Source organism: Cyanistes caeruleus, chromosome 24 (assembly GCF_971803275.1).
Source record: "Cyanistes caeruleus chromosome 24, bCyaCae1.hap1.1, whole genome shotgun sequence".
Taxonomy (NCBI): domain Eukaryota; kingdom Metazoa; phylum Chordata; class Aves; order Passeriformes; family Paridae; genus Cyanistes; species Cyanistes caeruleus.
Genome location: NC_141724.1, coordinates 3828250 through 3847676, shown reverse-complemented (window position 1 = coordinate 3847676; position 19427 = coordinate 3828250). Strand labels below are relative to the sequence as shown.

The 19427-nt window shown below is 48.0% G+C and overlaps 1 protein-coding gene across 2 annotated transcripts; it reads left to right on the top strand.

The window, feature by feature from the left end:
• Window positions 1-632: 632 nt before the first annotated feature.
• On the top strand, window positions 633-19090 carry PTPN22 (protein tyrosine phosphatase non-receptor type 22). 2 transcript variants are annotated; one of them, XM_023942143.2, is made up of 21 exons: window positions 633-784; window positions 3604-3712; window positions 4684-4760; window positions 5656-5751; window positions 6162-6200; window positions 6617-6688; window positions 6766-6825; window positions 7210-7352; window positions 8115-8181; window positions 9142-9219; window positions 9746-9838; window positions 11173-11249; window positions 12186-12880; window positions 13896-13982; window positions 14112-14242; window positions 14932-14959; window positions 15327-15407; window positions 15702-15805; window positions 16455-16485; window positions 17220-17297; window positions 17602-19090. In XM_023942143.2, the coding sequence occupies exons 1-21, from the start codon at window positions 698-700 to the stop codon at window positions 17664-17666; spliced, it is 2298 nt and encodes a 765-aa protein (XP_023797911.2). In that variant the 5' UTR covers window positions 633-697; the 3' UTR covers window positions 17667-19090. The 2 variants fall into 2 exon arrangements, with proteins under 2 accessions (XP_023797911.2, XP_023797910.2); XM_023942142.2 differs by having other exon boundaries at window positions 650-784; window positions 17971-18013.
• The last annotated feature ends 337 nt before the right edge of the window (window positions 19091-19427 follow it).

Here is a 19427-nt window from a genome sequence, read left to right as displayed (position 1 = left end):
GTTGACCTGAAGCACATGGGGGTTTTTTTCTGGAAGTCACACAGTCCAGGGCAGTAGCACCTCTTTGGGTGTCAGCATCTGCCTGAAGGATTTTTTCAAAGTATTTTACAGCTGATGTGGAAAACAGACTAGAACTTCCATCCCTGGAAAGTGTCCAAGGCTGGGTTGGACTCATGGAGCAACCTGGGATAGTGGAAGGTGTCCATGCTTATTGAGATGAGCTTTAAGGTCCCTTCCAACCCAAACCATTCTGGGATTCTACATTAAAAGCATGAAGGAGAACTGTGGATTTTCCATGCTATTTTATGGACTCTTACAGTCACACTCCAGGTTTGAAGCCTTCCTGGTGAAGCACAGCCCCTTGGGATGTGAATGCTCCACAGTTGCCCCCTGGCAGTGGTGGCTGGGCACGGTGCTGAAGGAATTGGGTGGTAGGGGGTTTGGACAGGTGTCCAACATGTCCCTGCCCTTGTCCTCGGTGCTGCCCACCCCATGCCAAGTGGGGCTGGATTGAGCAGAGGGTGCCACATGCCATGTGTTGTGCTGTTTGGCCAGGATTATCTGCTACGCACTAATTTCCTTTGGGGCTGTGATGAAGTCAGAAAACCACAGGCAGCGCTCCCCGTCGGCGCCTTCCGCCGCGGATCACTTGACATGTCCCTTCCCAGGAGGGCCAGGCCAGGCACGCTCTGGCACCATGGACCAAAGGGGGATCCTGTTACAGAACCTGGAAAGGGCCCAAGGCAAGAAGCTCAGCCGAGGAGAGTTTGCAGAGGAGTTTTTGGTGAGTTCACTCAAGGCTTGGCTCAGTGTTTCAGCTCATTTCAGAGGGAATTGCTCGGTCACCTCTCAAACCTGTGACAGTGAGATTTTCTAGGAGTTTTATAGCAGACACAAGTTAAGTGGGCTAAGAGGAATGTAAAGACATGATAGGAATTTAATAGTTTGTATTTCAACTGTTTGCTTTTTAACTAATTACTCGAGTGCTTCCTGTTTTCTGCTGGGCGAATGTGCTTGTTGGGACATGGTTTCACTTTGCCTGGTAACAGAACTGGGCGGACAGGGAGGAATATAGAGCCTCTGGCCCTTCACACCCTTGTTAGACCAGTGGCACATGAGTTCCTGCCAGGGATCTCCAGTTTTGCCTTGGCTCAGCTTGTCCTTGTTTCTCTAGAGCACAGGCTGCCCAAGGCAGCTGTGGGTGCCTCATCCATGGAAGTGTCCAAATCCAGGCTGGACAGGGCTTGGAACAACCTGGGATAGCAGCAGGTGTCCCTGCCCATGGCAGAGGGTGGAATGAGATGAGTTTTAAGGTCCCTTCCAACCCAAACCGTTCTGGGATCTGGGATCTGTGTGCTCTACATCCAGCAGTGCTCCTGGCCCCTCCTGGAAATTACTTTCATTTTCCCTCAAATCAAAAGTTGCACAAAATGCTGATGGCTCCCACCAGCCCCTGTGTTCTGCATTGCCCTGAATTTGTGAGCTCTCTGATACATTTTTTGGTTTGGGTGTCAGGGTGAGGCTCAGATGCCAACGCATCACCTCATGGCTAAAGCTGGTGGCTGGAGGTAGCTCTTGGTGTATCAGATGGAGGCCGGTGGCTCTGACAGGCTGTCTAGGCTGCTCTGAGGGGCAGTGACATTGCCCAGCTTTCACAGACATAGGGAAGGGCAAAACTGGTACCTCTGTGAGATCTGAAACATGTCAAACACTGGACTGACCCTGCAGTGGGCTTTGGGCTACTGAGGGGTCTCCATGAGCTCCAGCCCTGCTCCGTCATACCAGCAAAATCTGGCACTTCAAACACTTGGGGAAAGCTGAGTGCTTGGTTTCCAGGTGTCTGGGGTGGAGGGAAGTGATTCATCTCAGCCTGCAGTGACAGTCTGTTGTTCCATGGAACAAAGCTCTGTCACAGCCTGCTGAGTTTCCCCTCTCTGCCGCGGTGTCTGTGTGTGTGAGGCTCTGAGCCCTGGCGCTCAGGCTGGCTTCAGCAGCCTGATGTATTAATTTCTGATCAAAATGGCAGGTGGAAATGGTCAAGGCTGCATTTCCTGTTGTATGGGATAAGATCTTCTCAGAGTGACCTGATTTGCAGCCACTTCTGCAAGGCGGTGGCCTCAGCAGGACACCACGTTGGCTTCTGTTTCCAAATGTGATAGGAATATTCAGTGTCATTCCTCCACCCTCTCCTTGTGGGACCAAGAATTTGTACTGGCAAATTGTGGTGACATTACTATAAATGATAGGGGTTTTGTTAGAGTCCCTTTCTTCACACTGTGCAGACTCACAGCTGCACCCTGCCCAGGCTCCCCAGGGAATGGGCACAGCCCTGAGGCTGCCAGATCTCCAGGAGCATTTGGACAACGCTCTCAGACACAGGGTGGCATTTTGGGGTGTCTGTGCAAGGCCAGGAGTTGGACTCAATGATTCTTGTGGGTCCCTTCTAGCCCAGGATGTTCCATGGTTCTGTGATTCTCACTTCCTTTGTCACACCTCGGCATTTCCCAAGCGGTTTAGTGTCCAATTATTCAGGGACCGAAAACTCAAGATGATTCAGGGCCTTGGTTCTGGAAAGACTGGCTTTAGGATGGAGTGATGCTCCTTCCATGAAATCTTTCCCTGGAAGCTGGGGGTGCACTGGAAGGAGGAAGGGGGGGATGTGACTAACACCAGAATTGCTCAGAAGGTTGCAGGGATGTGGAGGCTACAAAATCCACCCTGCTTCCCTAATTTCTATCCCACTGTGTCTGCCCCATGCTCTTAATTAATAGAGACTGGACATATGGGCTATCCTGTGCCTCCTGTACCTCCTCCCTCACTCATTCCACCAGATCTCGTTTAACTCCTAGGGTATTGGGGCTGAATTTAGTGTTTTAAAACTGCAGTTTAATATTAAAACCAAAAAAATGTGAAAGAAAATATACAGCAAGAATGGTGTTTCTGAAACTGCTGGCAACAAATAGAGTGTGTTATTTAGGAGCTGGTGACAGTGAAATAAAATTCTATGCTTTGCCAGGAGAAAGATGCTTTAACTCTCCATGAGTGCTGCAGCCTTACCCTGAAAATGAAAGAGAGATTTGCAGTCCTAAGGATTTGTCCCAGGACTCCTCCCTATTCTTTCATCAGTCCATGGAGCCACTCTGCTCCAGTTGCTTGTGACTTGAGCATCGCTGCTTCCAGCAGATGGGAGCATCTCCACCAAAGTGAGAAAAATCAATAGATTTACCTGTCTTTTCTGGTATCATTTGATGAAGGTGCTTTGACATTGTTATTCCTCTGATCTGGGTGCCATTTGTACTCAGAGTGGTTTCCCTGGGCCTCACTCACTTGTGAAGGCTTCTCTTCACTTGTGAAGCGTGTCACTTCACAAGCTGGCGTGTGGGCTGCCTCAGCACACACTTTCCACTGTTCAGAAGCCTGTGCTGGGGCTCTCAGGTGGTTCTGCCTCTATTCTTGCTCTGAGCAAAGCCACTCAGGAAAGAATTAATGGTGCCGGCCTTGCTTTGTGGTAGCAAACGTGACCACTCGAGACCTTTGTGTGCTCTCTAGTAGTGCGCTGGCTGTAGCACGTCTGCTGTAATTTGTTCCACTCTTTTATCACAGAAGCTGAAGAGACAGTCAACAAAGTACAGATTGGATAAAATCTACCCTACAGCAGTGTCTGAGCAGCCAGAGAATGTCAAGAAGAACAGATACAAGGACATCTTACCTTGTAGGTTGGAAATGGCACATGTTCCTACTCAGCCTTTTGTTTTTCTTGCTTTTTTTGTTCTCATCCTCTGGTGCCTGCCTGCACTGCTGTTGTATGTGAGCATCTCACTGCTGTCTGTTGGCTTTGAGTCCTGCTGTTCAGATTTAGAGTTTTGGCTGTTGCAGTGCCTGCTCTGGAAGACTTTGGCACGTATCAACACTGTCAGGCACATGGTGGGATTTTGGGGATGTCGTGTGCAGGGACGGGAGTTGGACTCGATGATCCTTGTGGGTCCTTTCCAGCTCAGGATATTCTGTGATTCTGTGATATTTCTACACACAGAAGAACTTCTGTTCACTAGGAAACACATCCTCAAGTGATTATCCTTGCGAGCTTTCTGTTAGCACTGCAACCACTTGTATCCAATGGCCTTTGGACAGCATGATGCTGTCTTCGTGATGCACAAAGCAGACAACAGGCAAACCCTGGTTTGGCTTGGCTTGGTGCAGTGGTCCCCAAAGGACCCTGTCCCAGGGTCAGAGCAGACTGTCTCTTTCGTCCATTCCAGCTTGAAAAATAAAGTAAATCACAGAGTTGGGAGTTGGAAAACACCTCCAAGACCGAGTCCAGCTTTAAACCTTTGTATCTAACCCCACAGACCTGGTTTGAGCCTAGGGTACAGTGAGGTGGTTTTGGGCTTGGTGTGCTGCATGGTCACAGGGGGATCAGCATTGCACTGGGGTAGTTGGCAGCACCTGCAGCTCTCTCACTAAACCTCCCTCACTCTCCAAAAGGATCTTGTCCTGATCCTCTGTGTGTGTAGGCAGCAGGGCTGTGGGAGGTGTGGGAGGGACATCAGCTGCTTGCACAGCCACCCACCCGCCCTGGAGGAGCTCTCTGACCTGAGTGCTCCCCCAAAGCCCCTTGTGCTGCCCTCCACGGGCTCAGTGACCATGAAGGACAGACACTGACTGCTTCCCCTGCTTTTGCAGTTGACCACAGCAGAGTGGAGCTGTCCCTGATTACATCGGACACAGATTCTCATTACATCAATGCCAGCTTCATCAAGGTTTGCCTCTTTTGTGGCATTTTGTCCTGCAAAGGTATTGGTGGTGCCAGGAGGAGCGGCTCTGGTGAACCAAAGGGCTCTGCAGCAGTTTCTGGGCTGTGCTCAAGGATAACTGATGGGAGATGAGAGAGCCCTCCAGAGCCCCCCGTGCAGCACAGAGGCATCGGGCTATGGGGAGAGGGGTGCACTCGTGCCGGGGTGGAACAGTCTGTGTTTCACAGCCGCAACTTCCTCATTGCCACTGCTGCCTTTGGTGGGTGAGAGTGGTGCAAAACTGCCTGTGGCCAGAGTCACTTGGGCTGCAACCAGTGCAGAGGCAGGAAGCCTTGCAGGGCTGCACGGCTGGGACCCGCTGCTGGGGCGAGCAACGTGGAAGATCAGTGTGGGACAGTGCTCCATCTGCAGCTGTACAAGTTTTGGGACTGTCCTGGGCCTACAACCCTTCTCTGACAGACAGACAGATAGATCATTCATTCATTCATTCATTCATTCACTGAAGGTTCCCTTCATTCTCCATGACAGTGACCAGTGACCCAGGGCTCTGTGTAACCCGTCTGCAGAAAAATAGACCTTCCCTACAGCATCACAGCTCATAGCTCATTCTTTGGCCATCAGCAACAGAGCTGTGGCCACATCACCTCCAAGCTCCCAGAGGCACTGTAAGAACTGGTGCTGGTCTCTGGGAGCAGATCTCAGCTCAGTCCCAGCTCCCCAGCTAGGCCCTGCCTTTGGTTTGCACACCACTGCTCGAGTTAATGTATGTGCCCAAAATTCAAATATATGAAAAAAGTCCTTAATGGCCTTGCTGACAGAAGTAAATTCAGAGAGGGGAATGACTTTATTTCTGCTGGTGAACTATGCACAGATGCGTCCATGTCTCGTTTGAATATTCCAGGGTGTCTATGGGCCAAGAGCATACATTGCAACCCAGGGTCCTCTCCCCACTACTGTCACTGACTTTTGGAGGATGATTTGGGAGTATGAAGTCCTGGTAAGGTGCAAATTTGTATTTAAATATAAATTTCATTTATCCTTTTATTTTTAAGAAAAGCTGTCCTTACAGCCAGAAGTCCATTGTAGGCCAGTGGGAGTGTCAGGGTTTCACTGCAGATGCTGTATGTGTCCCACATCTCTCCTGTCAGCCTCCCCCAGCTCGTGCCAGGGCAGGAGTCTGCAGGAGTCTGCTGGTGGCTGTCCCTGCCTTTGGGATCTGGCTGGGGATGATGTGCCAGGCTGTGGGTGACGTCCCAGTGTGACTCATCTGGCAGCTGGGCTCGAGGGAAGGCAGTCCACAGGGTTTCTTTATCACTGATAAGTACCCACAAGAGGTGATTTTAATTTTGCTGCCTGGATAAAAAAAAACTCATGTTCAGACTTTTCTAATGAACTTTCTTCCTGCAGGTCGTGGTCATGGCTTGTATGGAGTTTGAAATGGGGAAGGTGAGTAGCACATCACAGGTGGCCCTAAGTGCCAGGGCAGGGTGAGAGATGCAGATTTTCATTAAATCCCATTAATGACAGCCAGTGTCTGTTCGATATAAGCTGGTTTTTGGGTCTCCAGCTGCAAATGGAAGATGTCCCTGCCTATGGGTGAAATGAGATGATCTTTAAGGTCCCTTCCAACCCAAACCAGTCTCTGATTATATGAAATTCTTTAGCCTTTTCTGGTAGCATAGGGAATCTACCTGGAAAGGGAAAACCAGTAGTGGCAGCTTCAAGGAAAGGGAGGCTGGAGCTGGACAGCAGCAAGAGCTGAACCTCTTCCCAGCATGAATTTTGTCCTGAAAAGTGGAAAAGGACACTGGCACAGCTGGGCCAGTGGGGAATAACCAAACACGTCCTGCTTGTCCCAACAGAAGAAATGTGAGCGGTATTGGGCAGAGGTAGATGGCTCCCCCCTGCACTGTGGCCCTTTCTCCATCACCTGTGTGAGTGCAGCACCTCAGCACCTTGTCCCACCTCAGGGCACCCACGGAAAATCTGACTCTGACTCCTTCTTCTGCAGCAGGCTGAGGAGAAGAGGAATGAGTATGTGATTAGAACTTTAAAGGTGACCCTGAATGAGGTAAGGAGGAAAGGTCAAGGCAGAAAATGTACCTGGGATGGCTTTGTTTTATAAATAATGTATTAAAATACGGTACGTTTTGTGCAGAAAATTTTACATTGCTCAGGCAGCTGTATTACATTTGACAGCAGTTGAGGGAACAAAGAAAGTAAAAAATTGATTAACTCAGACCTCAGTTTCTGAAAGTGTTTGTCAGTCATGGCAAATCAGATTCTGGGTAAGTGAGGCCAAGAACGTCTTAAAACAGCTCTTGCAGCTAAACCAACTGCAAACTTCTGCTCTGCCCTTTGCCAGCTGGTGCAATGGGAGCTGGGGATGGAGCAGAAATCCAGTTCCCCTTGCCATGCTGATATCCCAGACCCTGCCACTTCTCTTCTACTGCAGGCAACCCGCACCATCTACCACTTCCACTACAAAAACTGGCCGGACCACCACGTCCCCTCATCCATCGAGCCCATCCTGGAGCTCGTCAGGGACATTCGCTGCTACCAGCCCGATGACAGGGTCCCTGTCTGCATCCACTGCAGGTGGGTGACCTGGCTGCCAGCAGGGGAGGGCTGCTGGCCCCTAGACCCCTGTGCTCCCATGTCCTGAGGGGTCACAGGGCAAGGAGGTTGGCCAAGCCCATAGCCAAGCCCCTCTTATAGGGCAAAGGGTGCCTCTGAGGATGGCCAGGGGAAAGGGAAGGAGGCAGCAGCAACAGAATCACAGAACCATGCAATTGTTTAGGTTGGGAAAGTCCCTTAAGAGGGTCAAGTCCAACCATTCACCCAGCACTGCCAAGGCCACCTCTAAACCATGTCCTTAAGTGCCACATCTACACATCCTTTCACTGGTGACTTCAACACTGCCCTGGACAGCCTGTGCCAGTGCTTGACAATGCTTTTGGTATAGAAATTTTCCCTAATATGCAATCTAAAGCTCCTCTGGAGCAACCTGAGGCCATTTCCCCTTGTCCTGTCTCTTGTTAGAGGAGACCAATATCCAGCTAGCTACACCCTCCTGTCAGGGAGCTGTAGAAAGTGAGAATGTCTGGACCAGAGACCACCACCACTGGTCATGTCTATGTGTGCTGGTTACCACGGGAGGACTGAGAGCTGTCCTCAAGGGATGAGCTGTGCCTCCCAAACCTGGGCAGCCCTGCATGGGCTGAAGCTGTAGCATCCTGCAGGTCTGCAGGCTGTGTGTGGCATGGCAAGGTCACAGGTGGCTGTGGGTCTGGTCTGGTCCAAACATCCCTGTCAGAAAACACAGCATGCCCACCCCGTGCCCTGCGGCTGTCATTGCAGTGCTGGCTGTGGCAGAACTGGCGTCATCTGCGCCATCGACTACACCCAGAGGCTGCTGAAGGACGGGGTGAGTGCCAGCCCCTTGCTGCCTCCAATGGCACCTGCACCCCCCCTGTCCCTCCCCAGACTTCCCTCTGCCTTTTACCCCCTCTGACTGCTCTCAGGTGGGTTTCAGGTGGGTTTCAGGTGCATGGGAGCTCCCCAGTGGCTGAAGTGCGGGTTCCCCATTCCCAGTTTGTGCCACTCCTCTCTCTTTAGGCACTGACAGCTTCACACCAGTGGGGCAGAATCTCCCCTCCACTGCTGCCCTCAGCTCACAGCACCTGGGCCTGTGCCCATTCTCCAATACATCTTTGCTGTCTACATTTGTCTCTCCACACTCACACATCAGAAGTTCAGTGTTTCCAAACCACCCCCTTGCTTTACTCTGACTCTCCAGCAATGGTACAGGCAGTAATCCCTAGGACTCAGAGGAGACCTGCTGTCTTCTGTTCTACAGTTACCTGAACCCATCCAGCTGGGAAATCAGTGTCACGTCCTTCGTGCTGCCCACAGCTGTTATAAAAAGGGTATTTTGTATGGAGTGTGAGACAGGAGGGAGGAGGATGGTTTGTAATAAATTAAATAGCACTTTAAGCAGGTGCTTTGTTAGAAATTATTGCAGTTGCAGGCCTGGATTTCAGACAATGCTCTGAACTGCATCAGGACTTGGAAAATTTGTGGAATTAGACCTGTCTGTAATTTTTTTGTCAGAGAAATCATAGAAATCATGGCAAGATTTGGGTTGGAAGGATCTTTAATTCCAGCCCCCTGCCATGGGCAGGGGTACCTTCCACTATCCCAGGTGGCTCCAAGCCCCATCCAGCCTGGCCTTGGGACACTTCCAGGGATGGAGCAGCCACAGCTGCTCTGGGCAACCTGTGCCAGGGCCTCCCCACCCTCACAGGGAAGAATTCCTTCCCAATATTAAATCTAAATCTCTTCTCCTTTAGTTTAAAACCATTTTGTCTTTTCTCTCTCTCGCCAGATTGTTCCAGTGAACTTCAGTGTTTTCAGTCTGATCCAGGAAATGCGCACACAAAGACCTTGCATAGTGCAGACCAAGGCATGTTTGGGGAATGTCATCAGCTGGTCCTTGCTGGGACCTCACCTTTTCCCATGAGGGTTCACAGCAGGGAGACCCAGAGCAGTGGTGCTGGTGGGAGCTGGGGTGTGAAGCTGTTGTGCAAAATCTCTTTCCTGAACAGAACAATGATTTGGCAGAAATTAATTTGGGAGCTGAGAGTTTCCTTGTGGACAGCTGGGCCAGTGCTCACAGTGAGATTTATTGAGCACTTACACTGTGAAATCAGGGACTATCCAGGCAATAAAGTGGGAACTTTTCTCAGCTGCACCAGACTGAAGGGGAAGCTCAATGTAGAACAGCATGGTTTGCAAACCCAAACCCCCCGCAAATGCTTCAGTGTGAACACTGTGAGAGTTGTGGCTTCTGCCTCTTCTCAGAATCCACACCCTGCCAAAGGACAGGAAAGGCCACTTCTCTCTGGGGTGATGCTTGCTTGGTAAGAGGTGGCCACTTACAGGTCCCACTGGTGCTGGCTGTCACATTTTTTTGCCTGTCTGGAATGCAGGAGCAGTATGAGCTGGTTTACGATGCGGTGATTGAGCTCTTCAAAAGGCAGATTCAAGCATTCGATGCCCAGAAAGATTCTGCTGCTTCACAGGTAAAAGTCCCAGGGCAAACACCCTGCCTCTTGCAGCCTGGGCACTCCAGCTCTAACCTCAATTCCTGCTGCAGACCTGGGATGAATTCTATATTTTCTGCTCCCCTTGGTACACAAACTCTGTCTCTTTTGATGTTAACTCATGAATCCAGGTCTTCCCCTGAATGTGCAATGCTCATCACAAACAAGACCTAGAACTTCTTCAGTCTCAAAACCATTTTCTATTTTCTATATATTTGCACCATTGTCAAATGGGAGGGAAGAAAACAGCACAAATTTTCTATCATGACTGATTTCCATGGGGATGTGCTAGTGAAACTTGTCTTCATGGAGTGCTCACAAGCTGCTGAGGGATTTTCAGACTAGGTTGGGAAGATCCAGGTTGGGAAGCTTGGGATCACAAGGTAGTGAGGCTGAAAATGTTACCAGACGTGTGCTAGTGAGGGAATCAGCACTACAGCCTGTCTGTTGGAGGGCATAGGGGGAAATATCTCATGAAAAAAACATGGCAAAGTCTCACAGATCTGTTACACCTCTGAGGAAAAGAAATGTGGTCTTGGTGTGAAGCTGCATAATAACAGGAATAGCCAAAACATCTCTGGTTGAGGTTTTCTTTGCTCTTGCTGTTCTGTGACTGCTGACATGAGCCTCACTGGCTCAAATCCAGGAAAGTAAATGCATCACAGAAAAGCCTGGAAGGTCACAGTGAGCTCATTTTGTCAGAAACTTTTAAGAACTGGGAAGGGGATCCTGCCATGGGACTTATGCCTTAGTTTTACCATAGGATTTGCAGAACATTCCAAGCCAGAGCTGAGTGAGAAAATAACTGGAAAAAGTCTTTTTGAACTGGTTAAGGACAGACTGTGAGCAAAGGTCACAGAGGGCTGGGCTGACACAAAGTGATGAGGACATTTCAAGTCAGGATGTGGTTTTGTAGCTCTTGCTCAAACCTCTTGGCCCCCTAAACCTCCTTGTCCTCTGAGGACACTATGCCAAGCTCTGGGATGGCCATGAGCTGGTGTCATGAGTAAAACCAGCACCCAGCCTGCCCAGTGTGCGTTCCTGAAGGCAGAGTGTCTGCACAGGCTGCCTGCCAGCTGTTTGGCACAGCTGGATGGTTGTAGGGATCACTGTACTCTCATTTCAGGAAGGTGCTGGCAGGAGTTGCTCTTCAGGAGGTTCTGTCAGCAGTTTTCAGCTCCACCTTGATGTCATTTCTCAAGTGCTTTAGTAACTAGAAGTATTTGGCAAAAATCACTGCTCCTGAAGCAATGCGTTGGTGTTCTTTGCGTTCTGCCTCCTCACCCTTGTTTGCAAACATTTCCTTTCCCTAGGAAGGAGCAGGGCACCCTGTAGCCAAGCCAGTCCTGACTCCACTGGAAGACATTTACGGCCTGAGTTTACTCACCTGGTAAGGCCTCAGCACAAGTATCCCTGGTTGGTATTTGCAGTCACCCACACGATTTCAGAGAGATGAACTTTTTGATGTGTGCTTTGGAACACTTTAGCTCTCAGGATCTGCTGCCTCCCTTGAGTCCCACTTTGACTCAATGTTTGTTCCTAACATAATTCATGGAATCATAAAGGTTGGAAAAATTCTCTAAGACCACTGAGCACAACCATTAACCCAGCACTGCCAGGTCCAACACTAAACCATGTCCCCAAGTGCCACATCAAAATGTTTTTTGAACACTCACAGATGATGTTTCCACCACTTCCTTGGGCAGCCTGTTGCAATGCCTGATCACCCCCACAGTGAAGAAACTTTTCCTAATTTCCTATAATTCCTGCTCTTCCCACTGTTGTGTCCCAGCCTTTTCCCTGTGCCATTATCTGTCCCCTTGTTCTGCCCTGTCACACAGTGTTTCACACAAACTGAAAACAGTAGAGAACAGTAGAAAAACATTCCATGAACACACAGGCTGGGTCATCCCAGCCTTCTGCCTGGCATGGAATGTCCCTGCACTGGTCCCATCTTCCATCTGCACATTCCACTCCAGTGGCCCTTGCTGCAGGAATAGCAATCCCGAGGATCCAACTTCCCAATACCAGCAGCTTCCAAAGCTGGTGGGATCTCTCTGTGGATATGTTTAGGATGGCAGTGCTTTCTGTAAATAATTTTGCTTTTTGGTTCAGTTTGCTGGCATAAAGGGACCTCCTTTGTTCACCATTTAACAGCGTTGAAATGGAGCCCAGTCCTTCCCTGTGCTCCTCGCTTGAAGCTGTGCTGTGCATTCCTGAGGGAATTGCTCCTGGGAGCAGTGCTGTGGGCTCTGTTAGTGGGCTAACATTTTCTGAGCCCTCCATGGCTTTGACCCCAGACCACTTTTTTGTGCTTTTGCTGCAGCTCGGAGCGAGAGGAGCAGGCTCAGCAGCAGGACGGGCATCGACAGCTCCGGCCAGTGGCACAGAGCGAAGTGTCCCTGGCGTCACTGTGTGCCCATGGAGCACACAGCTCTGCCCAGGGAGTGCCCCCCATCAGACAGGCCATCTCCTTCAGTGCTCTGAACTCCATCAGCCGTAGGCAGGCAGCTGCCGGGGATGCCTCTCAGAAACACTGCAGCTGGGAGCTGGAGCTGGAGCTGGAGCCAAAGGGAGCAGGAAGGAGGGGGCCTGGTGCCAGAGCCCCTCTGGCATGGACTGTATCAACCCCTCTAGCACTGGGGCAGCGGGGAGAAGGCTGGGAATGGGATGCAGGGGATGCCAAGCCTGTTTGGAGTCCACAGTGGCCAAAAGCCACCGGCTCGAGCTTCCAGGATGGGTTTTCCCCTGTGGACCTGAACCCCTCCAGAGGAGCAGCAGATGCCCCCCCAGGCCACAGGAACCAGGGGCAATGCCCTCACCCTTACCTGTGCTCAGCAGAAGACCCCTACTTCTTATCACTTTCTCCAGACGAGCCTGTGTCCCCCATGTTCCCCTTTCTAGAGGGGCAGGATGAGCTCTTCCCTTCGTGCTCTGCCAGTGCCCCGCTACAGCCCAGCACAATCAGCTCCCCATCATCCCACCATGCTCCCCAGAACCAGGAGAGGATCTTCCCCTCGGGTAAGTGCTACTGGGACAAGGGGACATGGGGGACCAGGTCATTCTGGATTGGGGTGTGCTGGAGGGAGCAGTCAGTGTGGTCATCTGGTGTCCAGGCAGGGCTGTAGCTACTCCTCAGGGCTGGGCTCTCATGGGAGCTGAGGGAACAGCTGGTTTCATCTCCACACTCTTTTCATTCTGCCTGAATTTTTTTCCCACAAACATTTTTAGAGCAGTGTAATTTTGGTGTTTGCATTACACAGCTGCTCTGAACCACTGTGTCAGCTCAGAACAGCTCTCACAGGGAGACAGGGATGGTGCTGACAAATTCCTACAACCAAGGTGCTCCAAAAAGCATTCAGAAAGCTCCCAGAAACAGTTTTCTCTGAGGATCTAGTTTTCAGGTCAAACCCCACTCTTTGCTGCAGAGTGTCATGCGGGGGACACTGAAATCTCACTGAGATTGAGTGATCCAGGGCTTCAGGGGCAACCTGAGTGACATCCCTTCCCATGGTGGGGGTGTTGGATCTCAGTGGTTTTTAAGGTCCCTTCCAACCCAACCCATTCAATGATTCCATGATTCAACACAAGTGTTTTGCCCAGACCTGTAGCCTTAAATCCATCACCTGTCATACGAGGAAGGTGGAATTATTCCTTGTTCTGGTTAGTCCTGGTGCAATTTCCTATTGTGCACAGCTTTGGCACTTGCTCCACTTTGTCCTGCCCAGACCCCTCAGCATTCAATGCCACAAAGACATGCTCGTTATTCCAGTGCCCTTGGGAAGTGCTGGGAGCTGCAGCCCGAGCCAAGCAGCAGCAGAACCCCCAGCTGTGTGCCTGGCTCTGTGCTGGCTTATGCTCATTTTCCTTGTGCCATTGGTGCTGGCAATTATTTGTATGTCAAACCACAGTTTAGAGCTGTTTAACCTTAATCTCTGGTGCGTGGCAGGGCAGGAGCAGCCCCCTTCCCTACACAGGTCTGCGGTCCCCCTTATTTCCTGCCATGCCAGTAACCTGTCTGTGTCTCTCCAATCAGCCCCCCTACCACAGCCTGATGATGATGATGCTCCTCCACCCCTGCCCCAGCGCACCCCCGAGTCCTTCATTGTGGCCAGTGAGCCGGGTGAGTGATTAACAACATTAAATGTGGGTCTGAGCAGCACTGAGGGCTCATCCAACATCGGGGTGGTTCCATAGCATCTGGCAGTGTCTGGGATGAGGAATGATCTCTCTGGTATTCAATTGCTTCTAGGGCAATTTCCTCAGGCCACTTTGGATTTCCAGCTTCCAGACAGAAATCCAAATATTGGAACGTCCTGGGAGTGGAGTGGCGAGTCTTACTCAGAGGGGTTTCATGACCCTGTGAGACTGAGACCATGTAAGGTAACTAAGTGGCTTTTTACCTCTTTTCTGGCACTATTCCTATGCCAATCTCCTTACCACATTTCCTTCTGTGAGAAAATCTCTAGTTTTGGTACTTTGTACTTGCCATGAACTATTTAATAGAATCACAGAATCATGGGATGGTTTGGGTTGGAAGGGACTCTTAAGAGAATCCCATTCCATTCCCCCTGCCATGGGCAGGGACACCTTCCACTAAAACAGGTTGCTCCAAACCTTGGCTTTGAACACTTGCAGGAATTTTCAGGACGTGGGTTTGGAAAGAAGACGTGGCCTCAGTCTAGACCCTTCTCATGAACATCTACTTTACTCCAAACATTATTTTTTGGGATTCTAAGACCAGTACAGGGTAATAAACATATTGTCCCTTATTTAGAGAAGGATAACAAAGACAGGACATTAGTGCTCTGCTGAGCTTCACACAGCCCTGTGGAATGAACAGAAGCTGAAGAAAATTTAGGCATCTCTTGATCATCCCATAGCTGAGTGACAGCTCTGTGAAGTGGAAGAATGAGGCACAAGTCTGTCTTCCTTTCCACAAGCATGGAGGTGTATGTGGGAGGGTGTTTGCACATCACATCCTTTCCTTGTCTTCTCTGGCTTCCTTGTGTGCAAGAAAATAACTTTTGGATGTGTGAATTTTAAATACCTGCCTTGTTTTTTGTTTCCAGAGTGTGAAGCTTTGGAGCCCACAAACAGGTATAAGTTTAACACTGGGATAATCTTTGGAATTAAGACCTGCTTTTTTTCTAAAACTGCTTTATTTAGTGAATGTGTTTAGGACCTGTGCTCAGTGCAAAAGTAATTGTTGATAAATAGTTCTGCAACGAAATAGTTCTAACCAGAAGCAGACACTTCTGCAATCAAATTAACTGGTGGTTTATCTGCTTCTGCCTCATCCTGTACATGAGGATGTTCCTTGCAGCCTCCTCTTTGTCTGCATATTGTGTGTCTCCTTTGAGACAGCTGAGATAAACTGGTTGCTTCTAATATATATATTTGTTTGTTTGTTTGTTTGTTTTATTTTAAAGCTAGGTAACCAACTCTTTTATCTTTACTTTCTCAGAGACAACCCAGGATCCCTCTAATTCTCCTCCTCCGCTTCCTGAAAGAACCCCGGAGTCGTTTGTTCTCGCTGAGGCAGCAAGTAAGTGCTGAGCTCTTTTTTCAGGATGTAACTGAGGTTTTACACTCACACCTAAAGCTGTAGGTCTCTGAGAGTGTGGCCCACTTTGTTCAAAGCATTATCAGGTAGTGCTTCAGCACTTCCCTGCAGGACAGTTCAGCAAACACAACGAAAATAAACACTAGTAGGGAACCTGCAGAAAATTTCTGGAAGTGCTGCATTAGAGGAGATGAAAAGCAACACCAAAGCACTAGGAAAAAAGCAGGAGGATTTGTGAATGACCACTGAAAACGTACGCATGATGTATGTTCCCAGGTCTGCAGCCTGCTGCAAGAAACTCCTTGACTCCTGCGGGTTTGGAGAACAAGGGCTCAGAAACATCATCCAAAGAACTCATGAAATGCTTCAGGAGGAGCAAGGTAAAAGAAAAAAGAGGTGTGGAAACCGTTAGAGGGAGAGAGAAAAGCTCTGGCCCAGCTCTCTCACTGGTCACTGGGGGAACAGGGCCTGCTTTGAGAGCGCTTGTGTTTAGGGCAAGAAAACAAGAGTAATAAAAATCTTCCGGTGTACAACTGCAAATACCAACCTTGTCTGCACTGGGAATGGGGTAGGCCAGCCCTGCCCGTGCCAGTGGTTGTGCCTTGGTATTCCACCCACCTGCAGTGCCAGTTCTGCTGGGAAAAAGTTGCTCCAGTGGAGTCTGAGTCTGTCCTACAAGAACAGAACCATGGCCAGACTCCTCTTGTTGAGCCTCCTGTTAATTATCCTCATGAGATTGTACTGTTATTGTGGAACAGAAAAGTGCTTGAGGAAAACAGCAAGGAAAATAAAAACTGGAAGCATTTGGGATGACAAGGGAAAAGCCAAAGAGAGTGGCACAAAGTTTGCTTTTTATGAAATGTGATACTTGTGCATTTGCCAGTGAATTCCCACAGTAGCTGATCAATTTATACATGTACATTTATCAGTGTTTTTATACATGTGCACAAATTCCCTTTACCACAGTAGCTGATCCACTGCTTCAGACATTTTTTTCCAGCTAGCCTTTTTGTTTATTTTTTTTTACAGAGCTTGAAAATATTGAAAAATGTGCGAAAAAGTAAGTCATTCAGGCTAATATCTTTCAAACAGATTTAAGCAAGTATTTAAATGTGTGGGATGGCAATACCAAGCACCTGAACTTTTCCAATGTGAAATTCCCTGCAGTTTGGAGTGGGACACACAGAGCTGTGCAGCTGAGTACCTTCTCACCTGGAGAGCTGTAGCTGTTGTAGGAATGTCATAAGGATGCTGTGCAACCCTTTGGGGACAAATTATCAAATTCTTCAGGTCATTCAAACCTGTGTTGCAGGACCCTACAAATGGGAGATTTGGGTGCTGGGAAAATGTGAGCCCCAGCTGAGATTCTGACCAGGCTATTTGGAGCATAAATAAGGAATCTCTCACTCAAATCCCTTTCAACTAAAATTAAAATGCTCATCTTGAAAACAGGACTGCTAAAAATGGTTTAAAGTACTTCTGAGCAAATGTTTTCTCAGCAGGTCTTGCTGCAGTAGTAAATCCACTTCCTGTAAATACGGGATTGCACAAATTAAGGAAGGAGGAAATTTCCCCTGTGAGGGTGGAGAGGCCCTGGCAGGGTGCCCTGAGAAGCTGTGGCTGCCCCTGGATCCCTGGCAGTGTCCAAGGCCAGGTTGGACAGGGCTTGGTGCTGGTTTAATGATTGGACTTGATCTTAGAGCCCTTTTCCAGTCTAAAGGCTTCCATGATTCCACAAGTTCAGCTCTGGAATTACCAGTGACCAACTGCTCCAGTCTCATTTTTCATTTCTAGGCATCTGCAGTCCATCTTCACTGACAAAATCATCAGAACCTGCCCCGACAAACTCTCCGAGGTCTTTCCTTAACTTTGGTATGTTTTTCTTTTTGTGTTTTGGTAGGAAGAACCTGGTTCTTGGGAGTCTAAATGCCAGGCAGAACACTTACAAACTACAAATATTTCAAATAATGCTCACTGGGTTTTACATATTTAGTTTTTACACATTTACAACTTTATTTGCAACTACAGGATGTTGCTTTTCTGTCATATCTTAAAGCTTGGGAAAGATCTTAAATTACAAGTATTTTCAATTCCTGTGTTATTTTAAGAGATTATGTAATCAGCATATGTAACATACAGAATTTGTTGCATTAAAATATATATAATTTCTTCCTAGGCTTTGCAAATCGATTTTCAAAACCTAAGGGACCAAGAAATCCACCCCCAGCATGGAATATTTAGATGTATTCTATAGACTTGGTGTTGCAGATTTGTGAAGTCATCCTGAAATTCTTAGAATGCCCATCCCAGTGAAGCTCCCACCAAAATAAACACATCCAAAGCTGTTACACGGTATTGGCATCTCAGGCACTACTTGCACATTCACTGAATTTAAAACTGGAGTTTTAAAGTCAAAAATGTAAAAGGACCAGCCACTTTCAGTTAATTCACAATGGGATGGAAGGTATACAAGTTTTGGAATACAAGTTTTATCCTAGGGAGAGACATATTTTTGTAATGTTTTGGAATGTAATCTCTTCAAAAGGATGGATTTGAGCATAAACCAATGATGGGACCCAGTGACAACTACGGAATGATCTGGAAAGCCAACGGAGCAAACAGAGGCGGATCAAGACCCTCTCACATTTTTATGTGTACTGTAATCAAAGACACTGAAATGTTTACATTACTTGGACTAAGAGGGAATTAGCATCCCAAATTTTAGAAATAAGCGCCTTTTTTCCCCATCTGAGCGAATCAGAGCATTTGTCTGGATTTTGGGGCAATAATACTTAGGATGGTGATTGATCCCATAGAAACAAAACCAGTGTAAGGACCGCACAACTGGTTGACCCAGTTGCTCTTCTACCTGGGGAAAAAAAATTCCCAAAACACCACAACAGCAAGCAAAATATTATTGTATTTTAAAAACAATGTTGTTTTTAAGGATTTGTTATTTTCCAGCACAGAATTTCAGGTGGGAACAGGAAATACAGGATTTCTCACCAGATTCCATCAAAGTGGGATTTGGGGAATTTGGTCAAGAACAATCTGCTGACCACAGCTGGAATGTGTTGGAGTCTGGAATACAGAGTGTGTGCCCTTGTTTCTGATACTTAGTTACAAGATCTAGAAAAACATTTAATTTCATATAATATGAAATTCATGAACATGTTTTCATGATGATACATGAAAACAAATGTTAAAGTTAGATAAAAAAAGCTAAAAATGTAAGAGTGTAGATTAGAAAGTTTTTTAAATCACTGGGTGAAAAAGTTAGTTTAGAGAACAGGAGACAAGATGGAGGATTCAGGGTGTTGTCCCTTGTCCCTTCTTCTTTCTTCTTCATGTTCTTCTCCTAGAGGTTTTTGGGTAATAGTCAGTGATTGGATAGAGAATGTCTCAGTGCATCACAGAGGTGATGGGACATTGGGTCATTAAGAAAAATAATATACGTGTCTACTGTTAATTGGGTAAAAATAGGTATAAAGATAAAAGAACTGCGTATTTCGGGGCCATTTTGTGCATCAGACACAAAGTGTGCCACAAGGCCTTGTTTGTACCATCAGAAGAAATGTGCCAAATTGCAAAGATTAACCTTGTAACTAGCCTGGAGAGATCTGTCAAGTTTTGTGATCACCTGTTAATAAACACGAGAAACAAGATGCTAATGAGCTCGGGAGTTTTCTTCGAATCATAAGGACTGAGATAAGTGGAACTCCCCACGAGAGAGGATCCCAGAAGAATTCAGCCCAAAGGAAGCTGAGAGACTAGAAAAAAGTTATATCTACAGAGAATTCAGTCCAAAAGAGGCTGAGAGACTAGAGAAAAGTTATATCCACAGAGAACTGAGCCCAAAGGAGGCAAAGAGAGAGAAATTACAGAATGGAAAACTCAGCTGGCTTAAAAATGAGGGAGTACCCAATATTGCCTTTCTTATTACTGTAGTCATGTGTTTTCTTAACAGCAGAAACCAGTGAAAGCCTTTACCCAAATTATATT

Coding starts and splice junctions, on each gene's coding strand:
- PTPN22 (XM_023942143.2), top strand. CDS start 698: ATGGACCAAAGGGGGATCCTGTTACAGAACCTGGAAAGGGCCCAAGGC. Junction 9,839..11,172: donor AAGATTCTGCTGCTTCACAG/GTAAAAGTCCCA, acceptor TCCTTTCCCTAG/GAAGGAGCAGGGCACCCTGT. Junction 14,243..14,931: donor TGAGACTGAGACCATGTAAG/GTAACTAAGTGG, acceptor TTTTGTTTCCAG/AGTGTGAAGCTTTGGAGCCC.